The sequence below is a fragment of the Mustela lutreola genome, chromosome 13 (genome assembly GCF_030435805.1).
Source record: "Mustela lutreola isolate mMusLut2 chromosome 13, mMusLut2.pri, whole genome shotgun sequence".
In the NCBI taxonomy this organism is placed as follows: domain Eukaryota; kingdom Metazoa; phylum Chordata; class Mammalia; order Carnivora; family Mustelidae; genus Mustela; species Mustela lutreola.
In genome coordinates this window covers 76,571,254-76,597,308 of record NC_081302.1, presented here as the reverse complement: position 1 = coordinate 76,597,308, position 26,055 = coordinate 76,571,254, and the positions used below count along the sequence as shown (strand labels likewise).

The following is a 26,055-nucleotide window of genomic DNA, read 5'->3' as shown; positions in this document are numbered from 1 at the left end:
ACATCAGCTCTACCTCCTCTGCCTTCACACAGAGTAACAACTAGCATCTAGCAAATCCTCACTATATGCCAAGCACTATTCTTTTTTTAAAATATTTATTTATCTGAGAAAGAGAGACAGAGCGCTCACATGAGCAAGCTGGGAGAGGGTTTGTAAAGGGTGAGAGAATCCTCAAGCAGACTCCCCACTGAGCACAGATCCTGCCTCTGGGCTCCATCCCAGAACCCTGAGCAGAAACCGAGTCTGATACTTAACCAGCTGAGCCACCCAGGGTGCCCCATGACATTCTATTTAAAGTTAGGAGCTTTGGGGGTACCTCGGTGGCACAGTCAGTTGAGCATCTGGCTCTTGGTTTTGGCTCAGGTCATGATCTCAGAGTCCCGCAATCTAGCCCAGTGCAAGCCTCCCTGCTCTGCTTCAGGTGGGTTTGGGATCCTCTCTCTCCCCCTTCCCCACCTGCCTCCCCAACCCTCTCCCTCTCTAAAATAAATTAATAAAATCTTCAAAAAAATAAAAAATAAAATTAGCAGCTTTGCATCGTAAGTAGATAAAGTCCAAATTTCTTCATTTGGCACACAAAATCCTCCATGTTCCTGTTCAAGTCAATTCAATAAGTATTTGAGTGCCTACTGTAATCAAGGCAAAATGCTAAGTGCTCTGAAATGAATAATACACAAACGCCTGAGTGCTATTCCAACCCCAAACAATGCACCCTTGGCCAGAGTAACTACATGTGGATCTCATAATGCAACACCCTACTTGTTAGTCCCTTTGCCTAGAATGTACTGCGAAAATTCCACAGCCGTCTGAAGTGCCTAATTGAGGTCCTCCCTAGCAAACTCCAGGCAGAAATGCTCCCTTTTCTAAGTCCCCACAGCACTTCATTCAAATTACTTTCAGGTAGCTAATGGAACAGGTATGGGTCAGCTTCCAAGTAAGACTGTGATCACCAGTGGGAAAAGAACTGATCCTGGCCATCCATGTCTGGCACACAGCAGGCAGAAGGCACTCTAGTGCATGCTGAATAAATAAGTAATGAAAATTTTCTAACTTGATGAGAAGAAAAGAGAAACAATATACAGAATTAGGAATGTTAACACACAAGTGGGCCAAATTAAAAGTAGTGTTATTGTACTTTGGTTCTGATTTGGCCTACATTTTACCCCTCTGGGAAAACTCACAGAGTTTTGGACAAGCTAAAAAGGCAAAACTTTGTTTTTCATGGCCCAACAAAGCTCTGACGGGCCAAAAAGGATACTAGATCAAAGTCCATTTTCTAAAGGGTTGTGGAGATGGGAATCAAATCTGTCAGGGAAAATAAAATTGATCTACTGAGATCCAACTTCATCAGCGCTGTGTCACACTCCACTCAAGGAAAAAAAAAAATCTGTCCTGGGAGGAAGGCCAATTGACAAATAAGTACTACTGCTGCAAGAACGTAGATTCTTAAAGTGAAGGCAGTTCTTATAAACCAGAGCTCGCAACTGTCTCCTCCTGCCAATGCTTTACACTCAACTTCGTTTCTGGTTTCTGTGATTTAAAGAGCCCAAGCCTCCGTGTGCTGTAGCTCCTCGTAGAAAATAACGTCTTGATTCCCGACCTGAACTGCAAACTGTAACATCAGAAGAAACACTACCTATGTCAGAAGTCCTTGTCTGAAACATATGGCATAAAGCTTTGGAAGCGACTGAGGTCTTTCCTGGATGGTGCTTTGCGTGCAACTGTTTCCAAATCGAGATCCATATTTTCAAATCACCCCCTTGAAGACGTGAGCTCTCCCTTCCCTCCAGCCTCCAGGGAAAGGTGAGAATTCAGAGGCAACAGGCTGGGACGGAGGGTATGCCCCTCTTCCTTTCCTGGAGAACAAGATCCGATGTAAGGCAGCTAGTGCCCCTCTCGTTTGCAACACACTCACAGGAAATAAGAAACTCATCCCCACCTCTCCCCTCCTGGAAAAAGCGAACGACGCAAAGGGCAACAACACAGTGGCCGGAACCACCAAATGGTAACAGCCGGGGGCCTCCCGCCTCTCCCAGGCGCCTGGTCGGCGGCGGCCACCCGGCTCAGGACAGCCCGTCCCTCCCTCCCCGCACCAGCGCGGCCGGCCCCACAGCGGGTCCGGGTCTACGTTCCCGCACAGCCCGGGCGAGCGAGAAGCGGAGCCGTGGACGTCGGCCGCCTCCCCCGGCACGGCGCTGCCCCACACCCCGCCGACGCCCGCACCTGAGGCGGCTGCTCGGGACCCGCGACAGGGCGCGGGGCCAGGCGGGCAGGACAAAGTTACTCACTGGGAAAGCGCGGCCGCCCGGGGCGCGCACCGGCTCGCAGCGCCGCAGCCCAGCGCCAGGTCCGCTCTCCGCGGCCCGCTGAGGGAGCGGGGAGCCGGCCGGCCTCCGCTCCGCCGGGAACCGCCGCAGCCGCTGCCACCACCGCGGATTTCCTGGCAAGAAGCAAACTCTGGCCAAGACTTCACTTCTCAACCGCCCCTGCTGCCTTCTCGGGGGCGAGCGCCGGGGCCGAGCCACCCAACCCGACACGCACCTGGGCCAACCGGCTGCAGCACAGGGCGGGAAGGAGGCGGGCCAGAGAGCGGCTCCACCTATCCGAGAGCTCAGGGGGCGGGCCAGGCTGCGGCCGTCACTCCCGGGTTAGAGTGAGCCCACTCCGCCCCTCGCCGCCGGCCCTCCCCCACCCGGTCTCGGCTGTCGCTGCCGCCCGCCTGATTCCCCCCGCCGAAGACACGCTCAAGAAGTGGATCTGCGCTCACCGCCGACCGCGGACCGCCGTGAGGAGGAGTGTGGAACAGCTGGGGGAGGCAGTGACCATCTAGGGGAATCGGGTGGGGGGGGGGGTAAGAGAACAGGTGGCGCAGGAAAGCCTAAATAAAGGTGTGCTGGGGCGAGGGGACTCTGGGGTAAGGTGCGAGGGACGAGGACTGATCGGGCTGTGAAGAACGAGGGAAGTAGGAGATTGAGGAAGGATGAAGGAGGGGTTTAGTGAAGAACACCTGGGGGGACGGAGAGAGGAGGTGTAGGAAGGAAAAAGGAGGGCGGGGAGCGAGTCCGGGTGGTGAAAGGTTGCCGAGGCGGGGACAGGGGCACCTGGGAACAAAGGTGAGAGGGAGGCTCCGCAGGTGTGGAGGTTTAAGCCGAAAGCGTAAAAGGCAAAGGAAGTCCAGAGCAAGGGAGGACGTACGTATTACAGGTGTAGAAAAAATTCTAGGAGAGAAAGGACGGGGGGCAGGAGGGAGAAGAGCACTTTACTTCCAAACTCTCGCTCCTCCCTACGAAGATAAAAACGAAGGCTTATTTTGACCCATTTGAGGTGTGCAGCTACAAGATCCCGGATGACAAACACAATCTGAAATTAAACCTTTTCTGTTGTGAAATTCATCAAGGTGTACTGATCAACTATAGTTTAAACCTGTCATCCCCTGACCACCACCACCCACCCCTGCCAGGCTTGAGGGTCCCTCTATGGAGTAACACAATGCCCGTAGGGTCAAGAAGCTTGTCTGAAAGAGGCGGGATTCCGCCCTAAGAAGAAAGGTGATTTGGGGGCGGCAGGTAAGGCCCCGCCCCCTTCGCCATCACCTGGCGGGAGGTGCCAAGGGCTGAACCCAAACGCCCACAGGCGGGTCTCGACCTTGAGGTGGGACGGGAGACCGACCCCATCTGTACCCGCTAGCTCAGCGGACGGACTGGCTCCGGGAGCTCTAGGTGAGCAAGTCCAGACGGCCACCGCCCTCCTCGCGCCGGGAGCCCGGCCTGTGGGCGGGGCCTCCCGGCGGAACGTGCACGCCCCGCCCAGCGGCTGGGCCTCGCCGCGCGCCGCTGTGGCTCCTCCTCCCTCCTTCCGTCCTCCGCTCCTTCCGTCTGTTGTTCCTTCCTTCCTGCTTCGCCCGCACGTTTCACGGTATGGGTTAGCGCCTCCGATCCGCCAGCACCACCTGAGGATCCCGGAAGCCGTCCCCGCGATGGAAGAGGACCAGGAGTTGGAGAGGTAACGGCCGTGGGGGCGGGCGGGAGGAGCAGGCCGCGCCCAGCGTCGGGAGCGGGTGGCCGGGGGGCAGGTGGCCGATCGGGGCCTCAGCCTCCACGGCCCGGCCCGGCAGCGAGGGCCGGGCTGGAAGGACAGGAGAGAGAAGTGGGCACCTGAGCGGGAGTAGGGGGGCCCCGCCTGGGATGGGAGGGGAGGACATACGGAGGTGTTTGAGTAGAGGCGCCTCGGTACAACTAGGTGTCCTGGAGGGAGCACAAGTTATGAGGCCGGAGTTTAGTCCCTAAACCGCCCTCCCGAATTAGAACAGCAGGAGTAAATAAAACTAACGTAAGGCCACGCACCAGGCCTCCGCTCGCCGAGTGCTGGTTTTGGTGCGTTCCGTCAGGCCTAAGCCCCTGTAACTGTGGCCCAACTTACTGGGTAGAGTGCTAATGAAGCCACTCCTCCGTGCGCTCAGCTCTTTCTCCCTCCTGCTTGATTGACACTTTGCAGAATTTCCATTCTAGTTTATCTCCTGCAAATGGAAACCATAGTGGGGCCTGCACGGTGATGATCTGCAGCCCCAGTTTTTAAGAAGATCTGTGTTTTTGTATACCTTTAAGTACCCTTTCATTCTCTAGCAGAGCCCACCCTATCCCAGTTCTGTCCCTTTCTTGTGATTCTGCCAAAAGAATATTTTAGCAAACATTTATGTTTGTGCCCTTGTGGCCATGTGAACGGTCAGATGGAGTAGGGCGAAACTGGAGGCAGTCATTAAATATTTATTGATAGAGTCTGTGGAGGCAGGAAAATAAGGGGCTAATACAAATAAATAATCCTATGTAATTGGAGTGCATTACAGTGACTTGTTGCAATTGTGATACAGTAAATGAAAAAAAAGCTAGTTACAAAACCATATTCAGTATGATCTCATTTTTATAAAAAATATGTGTGTAGAAAAATATCTGGATTGAAGACCTCAATGGCTGAAGGCGAGAGGAAGACAGCCCTGGAAATGGTCCAGGCAGCTGGAACAGATAGACACTGTGTGACATTTGTATTGCACGAGGAGGACCATACCCTAGGAAATTCTCTCCGTTACATGATCATGAAGAACCCGGAAGTGGAATTTTGTGGTTACACTACAACCCATCCTTCAGAGAGCAAAATTAATTTACGCATTCAGACTCGAGGTGCTCTTCCAGCTGTTGAGCCATTTCAGAGAGGCTTGAATGAGCTCATGAATGTCTGCCAACATGTGCTGGACAAGTTTGAGGCCAGCATAAAGGAATATAAGGATCAAAAAGCAAGCAGAAATGAATCCACATTCTAGTCTCTTATGCACTATACGGGGAGGACATCCTCTAGGATATTCTCTTCGTGATCTTGCAAAACCCAGAAGTAGAAGTTTGCGATCACAACACGATCTGTCCTTCAGAAAGACGTGCTTCTAGCTATGACCCATTACAGCCGTTGGAATCCCCGCAAGAACCTTTGTACTCACCTAATAAATTCCCTCTTTTATGTAAACTAATTTGAGTGGTTTCTGTTGCTTCTTCTGGAAGATTGACTGTGTCAGGGGTTTTTTGTTTTGTTTTTGGTTTTGGTTTTGGTTATTTTTCTTTTCATTGAGCCAAAAGTGAACGTAAGAAAGCTTGAAAAAAATTAGAGGCCTAGACAAGGGCTTTGATCAAGGGAATTCAGAAGAATATACATTCATGGCTGTGACTGGGGGAGAGGGAGAGATGCAGTAGAGCATGGCTCCAGACAGACTGTGGTTAGTTTAAAAAAGAAAGAAAGGTGGAAGTGGGAGGAGGACTTAGCTTCTTGCTAGATTATTTTTAGTAAATCATGAGAGAATTGCATCTTTTGCTCTGACTGGTAGGTTGGACAAGGGTGGGGAATAACTTGAAAAACTTGTGAGAATTCTCGTTTCACAGGAGAGTTAGGTAGGATCTAGTTCCCTCTTTGTGGTAGCATATTATAGGAGAGATGTCAGTTTACTGCTTTAATTTAAGGACACTAACAAAATATTTTGCCAGAAAGGACCTAAGTAGGTCAAGAGTTTATATTATAAAATAAAAAACTGGCATGACCAGGTAACATCTTCAGTCCTTACGTGGGTATCTAAGTATAGCTCAGAGTTCCAATAAGGATGGGGAGAAGGAAATTTCCATGTTGGGAAAACGATTTTTTTTTAAACTTAAAATATTAGTGAACCGCCTCTGAACTGCCCTGTTAATCTCATCAACCTTGTCTTATATCTGTTCTACCCCAACTTGACTCTTAATTCACCCTAAATCTCTTGTCAGCCTTTGAATCTGAGCATGGCACCCCCAGCACTCTATGCTCTGGGGCCTTTGTTCTTGCTGTTCCATATTCCTGGAACACCCTTACTCTGCTATGCCCTAGGGTAGGTAAGAACTCCTAGGTCAGACTCCCACCCTAGTTTGGACACTTGGATTTCATTTTACTCCTGCGTTTCCTGGTCTTGGATTCACTATGCTATTGTTAGTGCTTATATTGTCTATCCACTATACTGACTTGCAGCACGGTGCCTGATAGGTAGTAGACAATTAGAAAATACTAGCTAAATCCATGTCGTTTGTTAAGGGATGTAGCCTTTTATTCACTTCATTCAGACCTCTTTCTACCAGTCTGGCCTAGAACCTACATTCCTATACTCAACTTCTTCAGATAAATATATTTCTGTATTTATTGAGCACCTGGTATATACCAGGCCCTGGGATGGAACAGTATTGAATGAGACACAGACCTTCTTCTCCTAGAGCATGCATTATCATAGGAGTGAATTCTTTTTTTTTTTTTTTTTTTTTAACTTGGAAGTCTGTGAAAACAAATATAGGATCAAGATAGAAAACATGAAAGGTGAATCACCTTTTGGTATGGAAGTCAGGGATGCTCTTCCAAAGATTACAGGAAGAGAAGGAGCTAACTGCAAAAAGGATATTGTGTTTTGGTGGACTAACTATGCAAGGGTCTTTGAGGCAGAAAACTGGTAGTCTGAGGATTTAAAGATACTGAGAGATTTGCTTATCTGTAGCATGGTAAGCAAGAAGAAGGGCATAGACAATGGATTCGGTGGGAAGAAGAGTTGGGGTGGTAAGGGGTTTGATTTTAAGTACAATGGTAATGATACCTGATACCCAGAAGGCAGAGGAGGAAAGGGAAAAACTGAGGGCAGGACAGTGCCGTGGAGGGATGATTTGAGAGAACTGTAAGAGTGTCCAGCCTGGAAGGGCAGCAAGCTAGTGATGGGCAAAAGAAGGTTGATTTGAAATATATTTTAGAACTGAATTGGTATAGAATTGGCAGATCTCAAGAATTGGATGTGGACAATGGGGAAATGTGATTCCCACTTAGGTTTGGGATCAAAGTACTGTAATGGGAAGCTTAAGAGGAAAAATAAGTTGAAAAGTGGAAAAGGTAACTGAACTCAAAAGCTCCATTCTGAATGTGGTAGACAGTGGATATGTGAATTGGAGGCCATGAAAAACATCTAAGCTACAGAGAAACTTTGTGAGTTCTTGCCATCAAGATGATGTAAATCCATAAAAATGAGTGTGATAAAAGAAGTTGGCCCAAGACTAAGCCCTGGGCAAGCTCAGCATTAAAGGCTGGGTATGAAAGTAGCAACCAGTAAGGAGACTTACGGAAAAACCAGTACTTTCAGAGAGGGAAAAAATGTTGAATGAGACACAGGACAGAAAAGTGGTGATTGGCATCAACGAGGAGGTTTTTGGGCACTGGACATGTCAGTTTAGTGCCTGAGAAGGCTAAACGTTAGCACTCATTGTATAGAAAAAGGGGCTTAGTTTGGGTTTTCCACTCAAGAAAATACACTGGAGAGCTAAATGTTAGTAGGAGCAGGGAAGAGGGAAGGGCAAAGTCATAGTCCTAGGGTAGGGAGTATTCTAAACTGATTTGAAAGAGATTCTGGAAAGCCAGGGTCATTGTAAGGAAGTTCACACTTGAAAATGTAAGGAAGATCTACGGGGATAGGTGGAAAAGGATCAAAAATTTCTTTGCCTCATCTAAAATTTTGCCTCTGAATATTCCTGTGGGGATGGTAAGCAGGATTATTTAAATAAAGTTTAATACCTCTAAACCAAGACCTTCAGGAGATGAAAGCAAAGCTTAATTAGTGGACATAGGATGATGATAGTAGACTGAAGTAATTACCAACAGTATGTGTGGGAAACGCACCCGTCGGTGACTGCCTCCCCAGCTCATGGCTTCATTGCTCTTAAGAGGATTTCTCATCACTGATAATGTGGCTTGCTGGCTCGGTTCTGTTTAGGGTAGCCATAAACTCACAGGTTCAGACAGAACAACTTCAGAAGGCAGAGGGGGAAAGGAAAAAACTGAGGGCAGGACAGGCAGGATAACCCAAGAGCCAGGTGTGAGTGGGGAGAACCTGCATAAAATCTGCGAAATCTGAGGAAGACTGAATTACTCTGTAAAAGGATGAGGGACATAAATAGGAGTCAAATGTATTTATATAAACTGTGGAAAAATAACTTGATCAGTACCTCCGATTTGCTCTCTAATAGCTTTTCACTCTAAATAAACTAATATTAATGATTTAAAATCAGGAATCTTGTTCAGCTATAAAGCACCATGCCTTTTAAGGAGCCAATCATTAAATAAAATGATTACATACCAAAGGCTTTTAATATATACTAATTTGAGTACTTGCACAGCACTTTCTATTTTCAGAGCACTTTACAAACTAATTATTTATAAATTGCGTATAGCTATAACATGTAAGTGCTCTAATTAGTTGGTATAACACAGGTGCCTACAAAGTATCTGTAGTGATTTAAAAAAAAAATGTCTACATAAAAAGTAGATCATTTAGTACCATTCTGATCAAAGATTGTCTTGCATTTCAAGAAATAAAGCATATCAAGTTCTATGGCACACCATTCCCCACCCTTCTTTTTGTCTCCTCGAAGCATTAAGATTGTAGGTAGTCCCCAGATCACTAGAGAAGAGTCATCTTTTCTGTTAGCATAACTTAAAGTCAGAGACCATCTCTGTAACATCCCTCAGACTGGGCTCCTAGGAAGTGGGCCCAAATCCACCAGTCTGCTTTCAAGTACTTACAAAGACCCAAAGCCCAGCCCTTTTGTCCTCAGATTCTTGGGGTTTTTTTTTTCCTTCTTTTTTTGAAACTTGATAAATTGTCTTGGTACAATTACTGTGTGGTCTGCAGTTTTTTTTTAATGACTTCCTTCTGTACCTTGATTATTGTATCTCTGTACAGCAAATGTGATCCTAGTAGGGGCACTAGCCCTAAGAAGTAGAAGAGATAACAGTATAATATTGGACTGTCATAAAAAGCCTTATACAGTTTTGGAGCGAGGGCAGACAGCAGGTATACACATGACAAAGAAAACAAATTGTATTTGTGATAAAGTGCCCTAACATATAATGTTGAGTAAGTATCATGCTAAACACAGACCGGAATGGGTGAGAGATGCTTGTGAAACAAGGACTGTTCCATGAGCACCTACTCTGCCAGCCACTGTCCTAGGCACGGTAGAGAGCAAGTAAGATGGGCATAGTCTGCCTTTTAGCAACTCATTGAGTACTAAAGTTGGCAGACTTGTAAAATAAAAACAGTATTCCAGGATAAATTGCTTTCTCTTTCCCAATGTAAATGCCCCAAGGTTTTTAATTTTTTTTTTTTTTTAATCCCTTGCTGGTGCAGAATGGGTAAGTGGGAGGAAACTGTTAAGACAGCAGTGCATTGGGCGACATTTCTAACAGTCCAGGTGTGATGTAAGGAGGATGCAAGTGGTGATACACAGAAACTGCTAAATGAGAATTACAGTACTTGGAGACAGAGTCTGTGTAGGAGGGAAGGTAAAGGAAGCATTGAAAATGGTCCCATATCCTTGTCTTTGACCCCTTTGTTTTTCTACCACTCCCTGACAACCAAAACCAGTATGGCAGGATTTACCATCTCCTCTCCTCCCCAACCAGTCCTTGCTTCTGGGTGTCCATGCATGCAGCCGCCCTCCTCTCCTTCCCTCATCCAGGTCAGAATTCACATCATTAACAAGGCTGGGAATCCAGGGCTACAAGTGGGAAGGTTGAGGGATGGGACCCTGAGCTGGATCTTGATCCTGCTGCTGCCTGCCCTCAACCAAGTTGCTCTCCTCAAAGGGAACGTTTCATTCATTCATACTCATTCCGTAAATAGTACTGCAAGCACTGTTTAGGTAGTAGGAATATACCCGAGAACAAACTGGCCCACAAGCAGTTTATTTTGTAATGGCAATTATATAAAATACATAAATACATGATGGGATCTAAGGTGGTGATATAAATGGGAAGTTAAAGAAGGAGATAGGAAATAGGAAGGGTGAGACATTGAGTAGTTAGGGAAGGCCTTTCAGAGAAGGTGACATATGAGCAGAGAAATAAAAGAGACCAAGGACATGGGAGACTATACTCAGAATTTTCTAAAAACAGATTATTCAACAATGCAAAAGCAAAATTACAAACCTTTTTAAAGGAATAAACTTTCAGCACTGTGTGTATGTGTTTGTGTGTAGTTCTTAATCTGTGCCTAAAATTATATCATTTATCTTTAATCTGTATATGCATTTGTTAATATATACGTTATATATATATCTCACCAGGATGGCTGAGAGATGCTTGTGAAACAAGGACTGTTCCATGAGCACCTACTCTGCCAGCCACTGTCCTAGGCACGGTAGAGAGCAAATAAGATGGGTGTAGTCTGCAGCTCACTGAGTACTAAAGTTGGCAGACTTGTAAAATAAATAGAGTATTCCAGGATAAATCGTTTTCTCTTTCCCAATGTAAAGGAGCCAGTAAAGATTCCTGAGCCATGGAATGCCCCAAGGTTTTTAATTTTTTTTTTTTTTAATCCCTTGCCGGTGCAGAATGGATAAGTGGAAGGAAACTTTGTAAGACAGCAGTGCATTGGGCGACATTTCTAACAGCCCAGGTGTGATGTAAGGAGGGTGCAGTCTTTAATCTGTATGTGCATTTGTAATATATGGTAAAGAATATAGTAAAAAATACCAAGTTACTGGGACAGTAGGATATTGTAAGAGTTTTAGGTTGGCTAATATACATAGGGGAGTTGATTTTTATGGGCCCTTTTTTCTTTTTCCTTTCTTTTTTGTTTTTGTTTTTTAAGAAAAGTCTATCTTGGGAGCGGAAATTGATGTGCTTGGGGTCCTGAATACTTCAGCATATGAGTTAAGAGGTTGTGGTGTTGGAATCACACTATCTGGGTTTTGGTATTGACTGTAGAGTTTTTCGCTATGTGACCTTGGACAAGCTGTTTGACCTCTTTGTGCCTAGGCTTCCTCATCTGTAGAATTGAGATAACAGTAATACTGATCAGATAGAGATACTATAGCTATTAATTTGGATAATATTTTCAAAGTTCATAGAACAGTATCTGGCCCATTGAGTATGTTCTTAATCAATGTTATTAATGTTATTATAATATGAATTGTGTCAAACAGGCTGGTTTCTTTCATATTTCTTCCAAGTGAAAACTGGAAAGCAAAACTCCTCTGTTATTTTTGTTTCCCCTAGCCTAGGACAAATACAAATTTGTGGACCCCTGTATGAAAGGTTATCAGTCTGCTACATCCATTGCTTTCAAGAATGATATTTTAAAATAGCATTCCTACTTATAGAGTATAGGAAGAAATCAAAGAGAAATTGTGTTTCTCCTCTTTTCACAAAGAAATTAAGATAAAACATTCATAATCTTTCCTAAGCTTCAAGACAAAGGTTAAGCAGGAGGGAAAGCAAGTACTAGAGCAGATGGCCACCTGTTTGGGTGCTGCGTATAAAGATATTGACCGGAAGCCAGGCTAAGCATAAAATTGCATACAATAGAATATATTGGTATTGTATCTAATAATACTAATCCTCAGTTGATTCCAATATGTGTTACATAAGACATTTAATGTATTTCAAAAAGAAGAGCTGCCTGTGTGTTTTTCTAAGGCTACCATGCTGACTTGGGTCAAACCTCAACATTGTAGGTAATGCCTCAACCAATTCTATTAGAAGGATTCCACAAGAAAATCAAACTGCTAGAGTATGTAGCAGATGGAGACTATACTTGTGGCTTAAACAACAGTTGAGGGTTTGGAGTTTTCCTTTTTCAGGGGTGAAAGTGGCTTTCTTTCTGGGGCCTCTCTTTCAAGATAGTACTATATGGAAGTGAAGGATAGGGCCTCTAAAGTCAGAGGCCTGCTTTAAATCTTGGCTCCACCACTTTCTAACTTGTAAATACAAGACAGTATCTTAACAGTTCTGACCCTCAGTTTCCTTATTTATAAAATAACCAGCTTTATAGGGCTATTGTGAGGAATGAGTGAAATAAAGCACTTAGCAAATTCCTAGTGTAAATACTCAAATATTATCTATCACTATTGTATATTGATTATTGCTTAAGCCAATTGGTGGTGATTAGAATAGTGGCTTTCATAGTATTGGTTCTGTCTCATTATCCGTGAGAGACCTCAAAGCTGGCTTGTACCAACTGGTCTCTGTCTTCCCACATCATCACCTGTGACTGTCTGCCCCAGTGGCCTTCTCATATCTGTCATATCTGCCTAGCTGGTGCCCCTTCCAGAGCCTTGGCACCTGTCCTATACTTGCCTAGACTCTCCTCCCCTAAATCTTCACATGGCGTCTTTTCAAGGTCATTTACACAGGGAAACATCCTTGACCACTGTATTACTTATCCATTAATGTATAACAAAATGTCCTAGAACTTAGTGCTGAAAACAAAACAAAACAAAAAAACATTTCTTACAGTTTCTGTGGGTCAAGAATCTGGTTGGAGCTTAGCTGGAAAAATCTGACTCATAGGATGCAATCAACGTGTCATCTGGGCTACAGTCCTCTTGAGGCTGGGATGGGTGGATGATTGCTCCCAAGTTCACTCACTTGGGACTGCCTCCTGCCATTGGATCCAGCTTCCCCCAGAGCAAGTGATCCAGGAAGTAGAGAACTCAAGATGGAAGCTACAGTCTTTTTACACCTTAATCTCAGAAGTGACATCTGTCATTCATTTCTGCCCAATTCTGTTTGTTGGAAGTGAGTTAATGAAGTCCAGCCCACACTGAAGGGGGGATTATACAAAGGGTGACTATCAGGAGGTGAGGATCCTTCGGGCCATCCTAGAGACTGCTTAACCACAGCTGCCTTCTCTAAAACGACCTGTACACCTGCATACACCTACATCATTTTCTATCCAGAACTTGCTTCATTCCGAACTGACACTGTATTCTGTGTTTCTCTCTTTGTTGTCTAACTCCACTTGAATATAGGCTCCCTGAGGGCAATGACTTGGTCCTTGTTTGCCTTTGTATTCCCAGCACTTGAAATCATTCAGGCATATACAGGCATCCATTAATATTTATTTAGTAAATGATTGACTGTGTATGATTGAATGTCAGTGTCGGTGTGACTGCCACAACAGGGAGGAAAAACTGCAGAGAAAGCTTGAGGATCTGTAATGACATTATATTGTACACTCATCAGCTGACGTGCACATACTCAGCCACTGAAGTAATAAGCCTTTAAGAAAAAAATTTTTTAGGGCACCTGCCTGTGGCTCAGTCAGTAGAACATGCAACTCGTGATTTCAGGGTCTTGAGTTCGAGCCACACAATAGGCGGAGACATTACTTAAAAGAAGAAAGGAAAGAAGAGAAGGAGAGAAAGAAAGGGAAAAAAAAGGAAGAAAAAGAGAAGAGGAAAGGGAAGGAAGGAAGAAAATAAAGAAAGAAAACAAAGATTGATTCTTGAGTGAGGCAAGGAAGCATGACTGTCCTGTGACTTTGATGGGAGGAAGAGTTGCAGTGATTAACCTCTTAGCCTAAATAAGGGTGGTTGTACTTTATAATCTGTTTCATTTACGTCTTCTCCCTATCCCTAAGAGCTTTTGAGATTGCCAACCCTTACCACCTTTTCCCATGCTACATTTCTCCTATTGGTCTAAAGGAAGAGGTAGCATATTTACCACTTGAAGGTGATCAAAGGACATTTTTATTTCACAGTGACAGGAATATTGGAAGGATGGTCCTGATTATCCTGGAGAACTTGTGTCCACAGAACTCTAGTGGAGCCAGAGTTGTAGGATTATTGTTTTGGGTACTGAGATAGAATTCTAAGGGTTTGCTTTTAAGGTATGCTGTTTTGTTGATAGCAGATACTATATCTGTTTCCTGATTGGCTGTCTGATAAACCTATCCCTTTATTATAAATAGCATTGCTTTGGCAAAATACAGAGTATGGGCATTTTTTCCAGCAACTGTTTTAAGTCCTGCTATGTCCTAAGTCCTAGGAATGCAAAATGTATCTCATTTGGTTCCTGAGCCAAGTATTACTGAACTGCTGAAGGAAAGGATCATTTTTTCTAACTCTTCCACCTTCCTTAAAATTGTGGTCCCTCCTCCAACACTCTTACCCTCAGCATTTTCTTTATATAGCACTTAATGCCTTATGACATCTATAGAATTTACCTGTTTACTGCGTCTATTCTATACTGTCTATTCTTACACACACACACACACACACACACACACACACACATACACACACACACCGCCTTCCCTAGTCACCACCACCATCGCATAAGCTCCACAAGGACAGAAGTTTTGTCTGAATGCTCACCGCTGTATCTGGAGACCTTGGCCTCTAGTGGATGCTCAAAAAATATTTATCAGATGAGTAAGTAGAAGACCGACTCCGTATTTTTTTTCATTGAATATTCTAAGAGCTTAATTTTAATTTGAAAGGTTAAAATAATCTGTAAGCTTTGGGATTGTCAGGGAGGAGACAGACAAACCTAGGAATTCATTTAGGCAAAAGACGCTCCTGAGTAAAACAGGCAAAGATTAAGGGGTGGCCTGCACTGTAGGACCCAAGTGGCTCTTATGGATGAATCTACCAGGCGGTAGGTGGGTCCATAAAGGTCGCCTAAGCAAAAAAGAGCTGGTCGTGTTATTTAGACACATCTAAGAAGGTAAGGCTTTGGATCTGGAAGGCCAGATTGGCAAGTGAATACGTCTTACATTTGTGAGAACCGACTCCCAAGACAGCCACTGTTGGCTTTGCAAGTACATACCTACCGCATGGTTTCAGATTTAGGGAGTTCACAGATGAGTAATATTTCCCAAAATAAAATCTATCGGGTGAACTCTGTAAGGTTGCTTAGGTTTTATTTTGCCATTGAAAATGGACTTCGCTCACTTTGATAGGAAAATTGTCAGGAATCTCAGTCTCTATATGGCCTGAGAGCCCATGAAGGCTTCCAGGTGTGTCAAGCAATGAACTCAATTCCGTTTTGACACTTTCTCCCCGAATCAGAGATCCCTGGTTTGGGACTTAGTCCCACAGACTGTGCCCCCTTGCCTCACCCTACTTGTTATGCCAAGCCTGAGTCCAAATGATCACCTGTGCTTCTAACCTGCTGGCTATAAATTGGAGGTCCCTGCAACTCCCTACTCAGTTTGCTAGAGCAGCTCGCAGAACTCAGAGAAACATGTTCTTCGGTTTATTGGTTTTTTACAAAGGATACAGAACAGCTAGATGAAGAGGTACATAGTGTAAGGTATGTGGGTCCTGTGTGCAGTTTCCGTATCCTCTCTCTCCAAGGATCTCTACCTGTTCACCAATCCGAAGCTCTCTGAACCCTGTCCTTTGGGTATTCAAGGAGACTTCCTTAAGCATAATTGATCAAATCCTTGGCCTTTGATGACAGCTTAATTTCTAGCTCTTGTCCCTGCCCCAGAAGTCAGGAGGGGTAGGACACCCAGCCTTCATCTTTAAGTGACCTAGGGGCTTTCTAATTCATTTCCATAACCAAAGACCCCTTTATTGCTCTCTTCATTTAGGAAATTGCAGAGTTTTAGGCACGCTATGCCAGGAACAGATAAAGACCAATATTTATTTCTTATAAATCACAATGTCACAAGTCCATAGAAGATTGGACTTGGAATCTTCAAGGAATAAGTGGACCATTCTATAATTTGACGTCTGGTGTGCCATTTTTTTTACCACAGTAGCTCCTCCATAAGATGAGCAGACTCTTAGAGTTTTCCCTTGGATCCTCATGACCAGCTCTTAATTTCTCATCACCATACTTGCTGAGTTAAAAATGGGATCTCAGAATCAATTTTAACTGGAATTCAGTGAGTTAAGGATCACATGTCCTTAAGAGTCCATAACTAAAATTATTTCAGATCCTGGTTTGCTTGCTTACTCTGTTCTGCATAGTTATGCATAAATCCTGGAGCTTGGAATACTTAACAGGATTTTTATTCTGAAGTGTTTAATATAAAATATAAAATGTAAGCATCAATTACCACTTCAGTCCCTGAAAATGAAGAATAAAGAGTATAATCATCCCGTTCTTTATGTGTCAAAGTAAATGCAATGGATTTATGTTGTACATCAGATTTTATAATCTCAGCCTTCTGGACTGGGTTATACAAATTTACTCCTGTTCATTTCTTTATTTACATGGCAAAGATCGTACTTTGTTCTCAAATGGATGGAGAAAACTGGAGTGTCTGATTAGACACCATTCTGCTCAAAATGTCTGTCTTTTGAAGTGTCAGCCTACAGGTGTGTCACCGCCTGCTGCCCAGACTTGCAACGAGCACGCCAAGGATTCCCTTCTATTTTCTTGTTCTAATAAATTGGTCCCCATCTGAGAGCAGTGTGCTTTAGAACAAGCCAGGACAGGTGGAAGCCAACTGGGCTTATCCCTAGCCAAAAGCAGATAGCCAAGCAGACACGTAACCGTGACTGTAAAGTAAGATGATTGATTGGCCTAGCCACGTGGGAAAACCAGTTTACTCTTCCTTCAAGGTAGTGTTTTCCCATTTACAGGGAAGGAAACTGAGGCCTGGAGAAGTAACCAGGCTAAGGGTATGTGGCTAGTGTGTGGGTATGACCTAAGACAGCCTGGTTCCTTAGGCTCAGCTGCTCATGTCTGTGATGATGCCTATGTTACCTCCCTCGGGTACATATGAAAATAACAAAGCTTCATCAGCATATGCTACAAAGAGTTCCATTTCAGAGAAAAACTGTGGACCAGTAATTCGTATTTATTTCCAAGTTCAGGTGAAAATCTGATGGAAATGAAGCTGTTCTTCGTATATCTTTTTTTTTTTTTTTTTAAGATTTTATTTATTTATTTGACACAGAGAGAGAGATCACAAGTAGGCAGAGAGAGAGGAGGAAGCAGGCTCCCCGGTGAGCAGAGAGCCCGATGCGGGGCTCGATCCCAGGACCCTGGGATCATGACTTCAGCCAAAGGCAGAGGCTCTAACCCACTGAGCCACCCAGGCACCCAGCTCTTCATTAACCATGGAAAAAATCAATGAGTTAGAGAGTATCTGGTTGGGAAACCAGATACGGATTGACTAATACTTGGTTTGTGAAAATACCATTTTCCATATTGTTAGATTTCATTGGCTTTATCTTTATGTTCATTTTAACTGTTTAATCCGTGTTTTACCAAAGCAGAACTTCACCATCCTGAAAATGTAGAAAACATCTTCACAGATCAAGTGAATTAAAGGTGTGTGTTAACTGAAAGGACTGTGGATGTAGAGTCAGAAAGGTCTGGGGGAGAATCAGGTGTACCCTTTAACAGTTGTCCTTGGACAGTCAGCCCTGGTTACCTAATGAAAAGGGAACAGTAACTTCAAGGGTTCTTCTGAGGGTCACTGAGATAAAGTATTAGGCTATTAATCATTATGCACATGATAGATACTCTTAGATAATATATGTGTGTTTCAGTTAACACACAATTATCAATACTATATAACCATTTTTTTAATTTCTTAAAATAATACCTTACATTTGTTCAGTGCTTTATAGTTACAAAGTAATTACATGTGTGGTTTTATTTGATCCCCATAACAACTCTGAAAAGCACAGTGGACATATCTTTATTTTACAGATATGTAACCAAGCTCACAGGATCACTGAGCTAGTGTGTGTCAGGACTAGGACACATCCTTTTCTCCACTCTGTGGTAGCTGCTTTGTCATTTTCTTATGGAGACTTGAACATGTCCTTGATTTAGATCTAGAAAGGAAGAACTGCATACTCCCTCTCTGAAAGCATTAACAGATGGAGTAGGGAAGGTATAAAGATAGAACAGTTACCTGGAAATTCCATTCAGTCTGGGTCCTTCAGGTAAGATACCCCACTCTAAAGCTTGAACTATCTAGAATGTTGTTTTTGTGGTGTACACACTCACTGGGAAGTTACCCACCTGCCCCGGTTGCCTGGAGAAGACCTAGTTCAAGAATGAAAGCAATGAACTATTTGCAAAGCCCAAGAACCCGACCACTGGCCTTCTTTTTATACATAGGATGGGGAGCTTTTATATAATTTGTATCTGATCATGGGTTTCACAGGTCCTTGCTGTTTGAGGTAGTTCTCTTCTAACTGGTTCTCTGCTGTCTCCTGTTAGCCCTTTAAAATCTCTCCCAGTTTCACCAGAGGGCTTGGTTAGCTCTGTCCAACAGGCTGATTATTTTGATATCAAGTATGTGGTATATAGGAAATTTCCTCTGGCTCTACATAGGAAGATAGAATTTCCTTTATGTTATCTGGACCAATGTAATCCTTCCACTTTTCATCAAAACAGAATAATACAAGGGATAAAAATGAATATTCTTTACAGAATAAAAATGAAAGGAGATACTGAAATTAAAAAAATGTTTTGTTTTGCTAAATTCAGATCCTGAAGCGAACTACATTGTCCCTCCCAAGAAACACTGGTACAAAGAAAGCCCTTTAATACCACTCATCTTTTTCATTCCTCATAATGCATGAGCAAGCCAGGCCTTAATCTCATTTGACGGAAGGAAACACACTCAGAAGGGTCATAACGTGCCCTAGAACACCCAGTTGGCTGGTGGAGCTGGCGCCCTCTGTTCCACTCTGTTTTCCAGCATAAAACAGGGGTTTGCATATTAAAAGGTTTTGATCTCTCATGCTTTGAAGTTAATAATTTAGGTAATTTTGTGTAGGTTTTCGTTTTTATGTGATTAAGCAATCATAGCAAATTACTTTAAGAAATATTTGCTAGACACAGTGAATTCCAGTTGGACCACTCCTGAATCCTGGCAGGACCAAGTTTCCCATAAGGCTTTGCTGGGCGGGGTTCGCTCTCTGCGTGTGTTTCAGAACAGGACTGCAAACAGGCTGTAGCACTGGGCTGGGGTTAGTGCAGCTCTTTGCAGTGTTGGTCTCTAAAGGCAATGATCCTGGGCGAAAACATCCTAAGTAGAGTCTATCCCCTTCTAGCTCCTATCAGGATGATGGAGACGTGCCATCTTCAGTTGGGGGTGGGGGGTGAGAAATACTGATAATTTTGAGGTAAATTTTCCAAAAAAAAAAAAAGAAAAACATGACTATTTAGTTTTTCATTTTGGTTTCTTTCCTTCCGCATTATAGTAAACAAAACCTGTAATTATCTGAATGTGAGGCCTCTCTGGAACTAATACAGAATTTTGTACATGGCCCTACTTCTCTCAAGCGAATGCTAAGGGAGAATTGTGAATTTGGGGGTTTGATATTTCAAGTGAGATGCGGAATTAGGTTCTGAGCCTTTGTATTGAAAACACAGTGCCCTTTTCTGTAAGCATGAGAGTACATCAAGACTTTGGGAGCAGGCCAAAGTATGCTGTTTGGATAATCAGAGAGATCTGTCTCTCTCTCAGAATGTTCCCCTGCAGCCTCAATCGGTTACCCATTCGGTGTATAGCTCAGTTCTAACCTTCACTAGCACGACTCCAGCCAGTGAGCCGGCAGCTGCTGCTCCATCCCCCAGGATGGCTTGCATGCCAGGAATACACACACTGACTCTAGTAGGTGCAGCTCCTTAAAAGCATAGCAGTAATAAACGGACAGGACCACGTTTACGACACTGATTTGTAAAACGCGTAGTGAAATATCTGTACCAGAACATGCTTTCCTAGTTCCCATCTTGGTTAAGGTCATTACGAGCAAGTACTTTGTAGGTCTGAATAAGGAAACGCTCCTCCAATAGTTCGCTGGGTCTTGAGGGTGTTGTGCTAGCTGGTATCACCCTGAACGGAACCATTCTTGTGGCTGTTGATCTCTTGTTTGTATGGTACCATATGGACCTAAAGCTTGGGTGAGCTGGCAATGGCTTTTTTTCTGCTTTGGGCCTTTCTCCTGTAGCTCCTAGCCCTCCCATGCTGGTGCGCTCCTCCCTTTTGGGGACCTCCACAGCCTTTCCGGTGCCCCCTCCAGGGTTGCTCATCTCACCATCATCTCACCATCTGTAGGGATGCGTTTGGGGGTGGGGGGTGGTGGAGCTCAGCACCTTCTCCCCGCTACAGGGGAAGCCACTCCGGGGGCTTTAAGGGGAAGTGTAAAACCTTACTTGCATAGTTCTGTGGTTCGGGCAGTCTTGTTTGGGGAGCCGTCTGAGTACTTAGAACTTCTTAAAAGGTATTCCTCAGAGAGACACTACTGCCAAAGTTAGGTTCATCTGTGGGCCTACCGCTAATTCCATTAACTACTACATTATAGAAATAATGGAATTTTTCTCCCGATGCACTTGTCTGTACAATAACCAAGAATTTTTTTAAATTGGAAAATGGGATTGGAATTTGCCCTGTTTTACTTAAGCTCCTTGTTATATAAATTAGCACCTGAAAGACAACTTGAAACACTGGAGGGTTTGTGAAGAGTCTAGAACATACTGATCGGTTTCAAGAATTTATTTTTACATGGTAGATTCATGTACTTAGTTACCAATGTAGAAAATATCAGTGTCCGAGTGTATATGTACCTTTTTTCCTCCCAGAAACTCACTGTGCCAGTTTTGAAGGGGAAACTACTATATCTCTCAAAGTACTCTTTGATACCTAGTGTGAAAGATAAGGGAACACGGCGGTCAAGAGGAAGCCCAGGGGGAAAAAAAAGGAGGAGGCCCAGGGCCCACAGTGTGCAGACGTGAGGAAAGCACACTGCTCTGGGCTTCTTGCTCTTGTACAGGCTCTTCATGGAATCTTGGCCCTTTAGGCTAGACTCTGCCTTGCAGCGAGAGACCCCAGGGCAAGAGACGCACTAAGCCAGTGTCCGTGCCCATGAAGTGCAGGCTTTCTCTTCCTCTGAATTCATTGTGCATTGCTGCATTTCTAAGAACTAGAGGTATCAATAGGGTTTCTTTCCATTTAATTCCTAAAAATTGCTTAATTCCATGGATACCAGGTAAATTTTTTTATCTTGCCGTGCTACTTAAAGAGAACAGTTTCGCAGGTGTGTTTTAAAATGAAAACACTTTTTAAAGATCATGAAATGATTAGGAAATCCTACACATTCTGGAACTTTCTGTCTTCATTTTTTTCCATCCCTTGGCTCTTGGCGCTAAGTAGAGTTCATGGTCACGTGTTGAACCAGACACTGAGGACCTACAAGGAGGGGGCAGCTGATTTTCCAGCAGATTACCGCAGCCCTGCCTGCATAACTGCAGGAGATAGCTTTAGCGGGCCAACCGGACTTTCTGCTGTGGAAGCATTGTCTGGGCCAGTCTGCAGAGAACTGCAGATCACTTGTGTGAAATGGAGCTCCTTTGGATTAAGACAGTGATTTACAGACCACGCTTGTGGTGAGTTGGCTTCTCTGGTATGCAGCGTATTATCGAAGGATGGCATGCCAACTTCAGCCCTCCCTGAAGAAAGCTGCACAGGCACACTTCAGAGACTTTATACTGTAATTTTCTCTTTTGTACAACTGTTGTGGCTTGCTTTCTTTTTTGCATTTTGAATGACTATTTGGTGAGAGTTAGAATTTTATGTTATGTTTGGGTTTTTGTAGCTTTCCACCAGGTTTTCCTCTCCTTTACCAAAGTCATGCAGCAGCTGTGTTAGTTTTTCTTTGCTCTCATGTTGGCTCCCTTCCATGGCCATATTTCTAGAACACTTTTTTTTTGCAGTTTTCTTTTCATCAGTTTTGTTCTTCAAAGCATCCATTCTCTTAAGGAGATAACAAAATGCTCTCATTGATTAAAAGAATTCAGTAATAATTTTGACCTTAGATTCTTTTGATTTATTTCTCCCTACTAATATTTCAGTGTGTGTAGAGTTTTTAACTTAACATTTGCCCTACCAGAAAGATATGCTGCTGTTCCTGCAATGGTAGAATTCATGGGCTTTTCTAGTTAGAGTTCACTGTTTTCTAAGTTTGTCCTCCACTATCCCTACCCCACCTCTACAAAGTTTTTTTAGTATGAGATCTTGATTTTCTCTGTAACATAAAATTTACCATGGCACATATAATTAGGTCTTATGATATAAACTGGAAAGGAACCCCTGTATTTTCTGCAGGTGGCTCCTTAATCAGGATTTAAGAATAGGAAAACAAACAAACAAACAAAAACAAGAAGAAGAATAGGTATCTGTAAAAGATACTTAACTACTTTGAAAATGAGGTCATTTCTTTTTTTTTTTTTTTTTAAGATTATTTATCTGACAGAGAGACACAGTGAGAGAGGGAACACAAGCAAGGGAAAGTGGGAAAGGGAGAAGCAGGCCTCCCACCGAGCAGGGAGCCCGACGCAGGGCCCGATCCCAGGACCCCGGGACCATGACCCCAGCCAAAGTGACTGAGCCACCCAGGCACCCCGAGGTCATTTCATTTTGAGGCCATTCCTATGGTGAAGCATCTTATGACCTGAGTGATAAGGCTTTCCTCTAAGAGCTAAACTAGTAAGAGTCAGTCCACATATTAACTGTTAATTGAATTGGTCATCTCTCTAGAATAGTAACCCATACTCAGAAGTCACCCTATAATGGAAGCTGTGGAGATTTAAGAATGTCAAAGTTGAGGTAGAAGGTCTGGAGTGTTACCTTCACTACAACAGTTCTTGTCAACTGAATACAAATCAGTAACAGTAAAATATTACAACCTTCCCTTAAATGCCTCTCTTGAGCTTCTTGAGGGTTGGGAGCATCTCTTCTAATAGCGTAGTGTAAGAGTTAGCTAGTTAACGAAGATCCTGGGCCCCAGAGTTCATTTCCCAGGCCCATCACTTACTGGCTCTTGGGGCTCTTTTACTTACTTTCTCCTGGCCTCTTTCTCAGTAAACTAGCTGTTACACAGAGGAGCTGTGAGGATTGAGTGTAAGACACATGGTATGTAGTTACTGCTGCCATTACTACATTTCATCATAACCCCAGAGGTGCATATTACGTGCTTATTATACCTTGAACCTGGGCAGGAAGGTAGCCCCATATATCACAAACACACGTGGTCACTAGGTCGCTCTGTCACTAGGTATCTGGCCCTCAGTGCCATTCATAACCCGGGAAGCATGCACCTCGCGTTTTGACTTGGACGCTTGAATGGAAATTGGTGGGTTGCGCCACTGTTGACTCAGGCAGATATGTCTTTGGCGTACAGGAAAGATCTGGGCTGCAGAAGGTGTTAGAAGAGAAAAGACACATTAGCTTGTTGAATGTCCCCAGCATGGATGCAATACACTGTACCATAAGAAGATGTTTCCCAGCAGTGCTGTGCTTCCGTTTCCCTGCTTGTCACGGCTCTGCAGGTTCCCGTGATTTCGTGCAGTGTTAGGAAGGCTTCTACGTGGAGGCTGAATGACATTTGCAATGTTAAACCATATGACTTGTATATGCAAATGTGTAGGTTTATATAGAGCGTACACGAAGTTCAATATTGATTCATTAATCATTTTAGTATTTTGCAGGGAGATTTTAAAACATTCAAAACTTGGGTTTTCAACTTTTTACGTTATTAACATATTAAGGTAGTTAACCTTTTGGTAAATGTATTAAAATGTTACCCACACTAAATGCAGTTACATACTGTTTTTTAATACTTTAGATTATTAGAACAGAATAGGACAAAATTTATGTTCCTGGAACATAATTTATGGGGGCATCTGAGAGGCTCAGTTGCGTGAATGGCTGCCTGCAACTCAGGTCATGATCTCGGTCGGCATCCTAGGATCAATCCCACATTCCCGCTCCCCCAGGGGAGTCTGCTTCTCCCCCTCTCTCTGACACTCACTTCCCAGTTCGTGCCCACTTGCTCTATTTCTCTCCCCCTCTCTCTCACTTTCTCTCTCTCTCAAATAAATAAAATCTTTTAAGAAAGTAATTTATGGGGGCGCCTGGGTGGCTCAGTGGATTAAGCCGCTGCCTTTGGCTCAGGGCATGATCTCAGTGTCCTGGGATCGAGCCCCGCATCGGGCTCTTTGCTCAGCGGGGAGCCTGCTTCTCTCTCTCTCTGCCTGACTCTCTGCCTACTTGTGATCTCTCTGTCAAATAAATAAATAAAATCTTAAAAAAAAAAAAGTAATTTATGTAAAAATCTTAATTTTAACTGTATAGTGATTTTACTGAAATCAAGGCAAGAAAATAAATTTTATGGAATAAATACAGTGTCTTTATGTATTTATCAGTGTCTTTCTGTATTTATCCAAATATTACCAACTCATAAACAGAATTATCAGTGTGTGCAATAAGTTAATACTATCATCTCTGGTATTTTTCTGACTTTCAATCATTTAGAAAAACATAGCTTTTCAAAATTATTTATTTATTTGTCAGAGAGAGACACAGCGAGAAAGGGAACACAAGCAGGGGGAGTGGGAGAGAGAGAAGCAGGCTTCACGCTGAGCAGGGAGCCAGAGGCAATGCTCAATCCCAGGGCCCCGGGATCATGACCTGAGCAGAAGGCAGACACTTAACGACTGAGCCACCCAGGCACCCCCACATATTTCTTTATTTTAATTGTAATGAAGGTATGTTTAAAATGGTAGGAGGAATGAATATATTTATTTAATAGCTTTTAGCTTGTTTTATAACCTGTAAATATTTTGAAATAGGGTCCCTCAGTGGGCCTGAGAAAGGAGTGGTAGTAACATCTATTGGTATGGGGCAAACAGGAGATCAGGAGAGTCCTGCAGAGAAGCTAACACGTACTCCAGATGGCTGGTGACAAGCCCACAGACAAGGACGTGGCTGGCATGCAGAGCGGCTGGGACAGAGTGTGGGGCCTGAGCAAAGCTCCACCGTGCACAAGGTGGCAGCTACAGGGCTGCCGTTGGGCTGAGTGTCCAGCCAAAGTAGGTTCTAGACCCACAAAGTGAAGGCCCAGGAATGTGGTAATCCCACCGGCCACATCTCACCTGGCAAGGCCTTGGGGAGACCGGCCAGTAAGCCCCCACACGGTCTCCGTTAGCTTGCTCAGACTCCCAACACTGAGTACTTCTATTTCAGAGCAGTTAGCATCTCCGCTAAGAAATGGAGTTTAGAGAATGTGAACAGAGATGAATGAAGTGGGCTTTGCTCATTCACGTAATGACGCAAAAGAATATTAGAAGCCAAACAAAGGTCATTTGTCTGTGGTAGCCCACAAAGGGAAAGGTGTTTTCCAAATAGGAAAGCTTGCTGAGATGTTCAAGCAGCCCTAGAGGCTGTCTATCCTGATGGGAAAGATTCCAGCTGTGCCTCGTTCTGAGCAGATTCGGCTTCTCAGGTCCACATCTAGGCTTTTCCACCTCGGCCTGATGCTCCGTGCTTCCCGGGCCACCGTGCTTGTGCGCTGCTATTCACGTCCGGCTGCCGCCAGAGATGGCTCAAGTCGCCCATGGCCATGGGCTCCTTTCATTGAATTTCTTTGCCCTGTGACACATGGTCTCACTGCCGTGCCTTCCTCATCCTCGTCTTGTCTCTTCCGTCTCCCCCAGCATCTCCTCCTCGGCTACACATACAGCACTTTTCCTCTTAAATCCTTGCTTTAAATCCGCACCCGAACCCGTTCATCCTGCAAATCTTAACTGAGGACTAACCATGGGCCAGACATAGGGAAAACTAGAGTGAAAAAGACCAGTCTCCTGACCTCTAGGAGTCTGGTCAAGTAAAAAACACCTCTCCTGTGTCTTGTGCTACTTATCAGAATACTTCGATCCAAATATTTCATCCTTATAGCAACCTTGTAGGGTTACGATCAT

At 44.0% G+C, this 26,055-nt stretch overlaps 2 protein-coding genes across 4 annotated transcripts in view; one reads left to right on the top strand and one right to left on the bottom strand.

Annotated features, from left to right (window-relative positions):
* LNX2 (ligand of numb-protein X 2) overlaps positions 1 to 2,405 on the bottom strand; it is an 81,036-nt gene extending 78,631 nt beyond the window's left edge. For 2 of the 3 annotated variants that reach the window (XM_059144662.1, XM_059144665.1), the window contains exon 1: positions 2,289 to 2,405. The gene's annotated coding sequence lies outside the window, so the exon portion shown is untranslated. The remainder of the gene's footprint in view (positions 1 to 2,288) is intronic. The other variant, XM_059144663.1, reaches the window with a different exon arrangement.
* Positions 2,406 to 3,833: 1,428 nt separating this feature from the next.
* The window catches only part of POLR1D (RNA polymerase I and III subunit D), a 45,188-nt gene continuing 22,966 nt past the window's right edge, over positions 3,834 to 26,055 (top strand). The window contains exon 1 of the mRNA XM_059144667.1: positions 3,834 to 4,002. Within this exon, the coding sequence (XP_059000650.1) occupies positions 3,977 to 4,002 (26 nt within the window). The 5' untranslated portion in view covers positions 3,834 to 3,976. The remainder of the gene's footprint in view (positions 4,003 to 26,055) is intronic.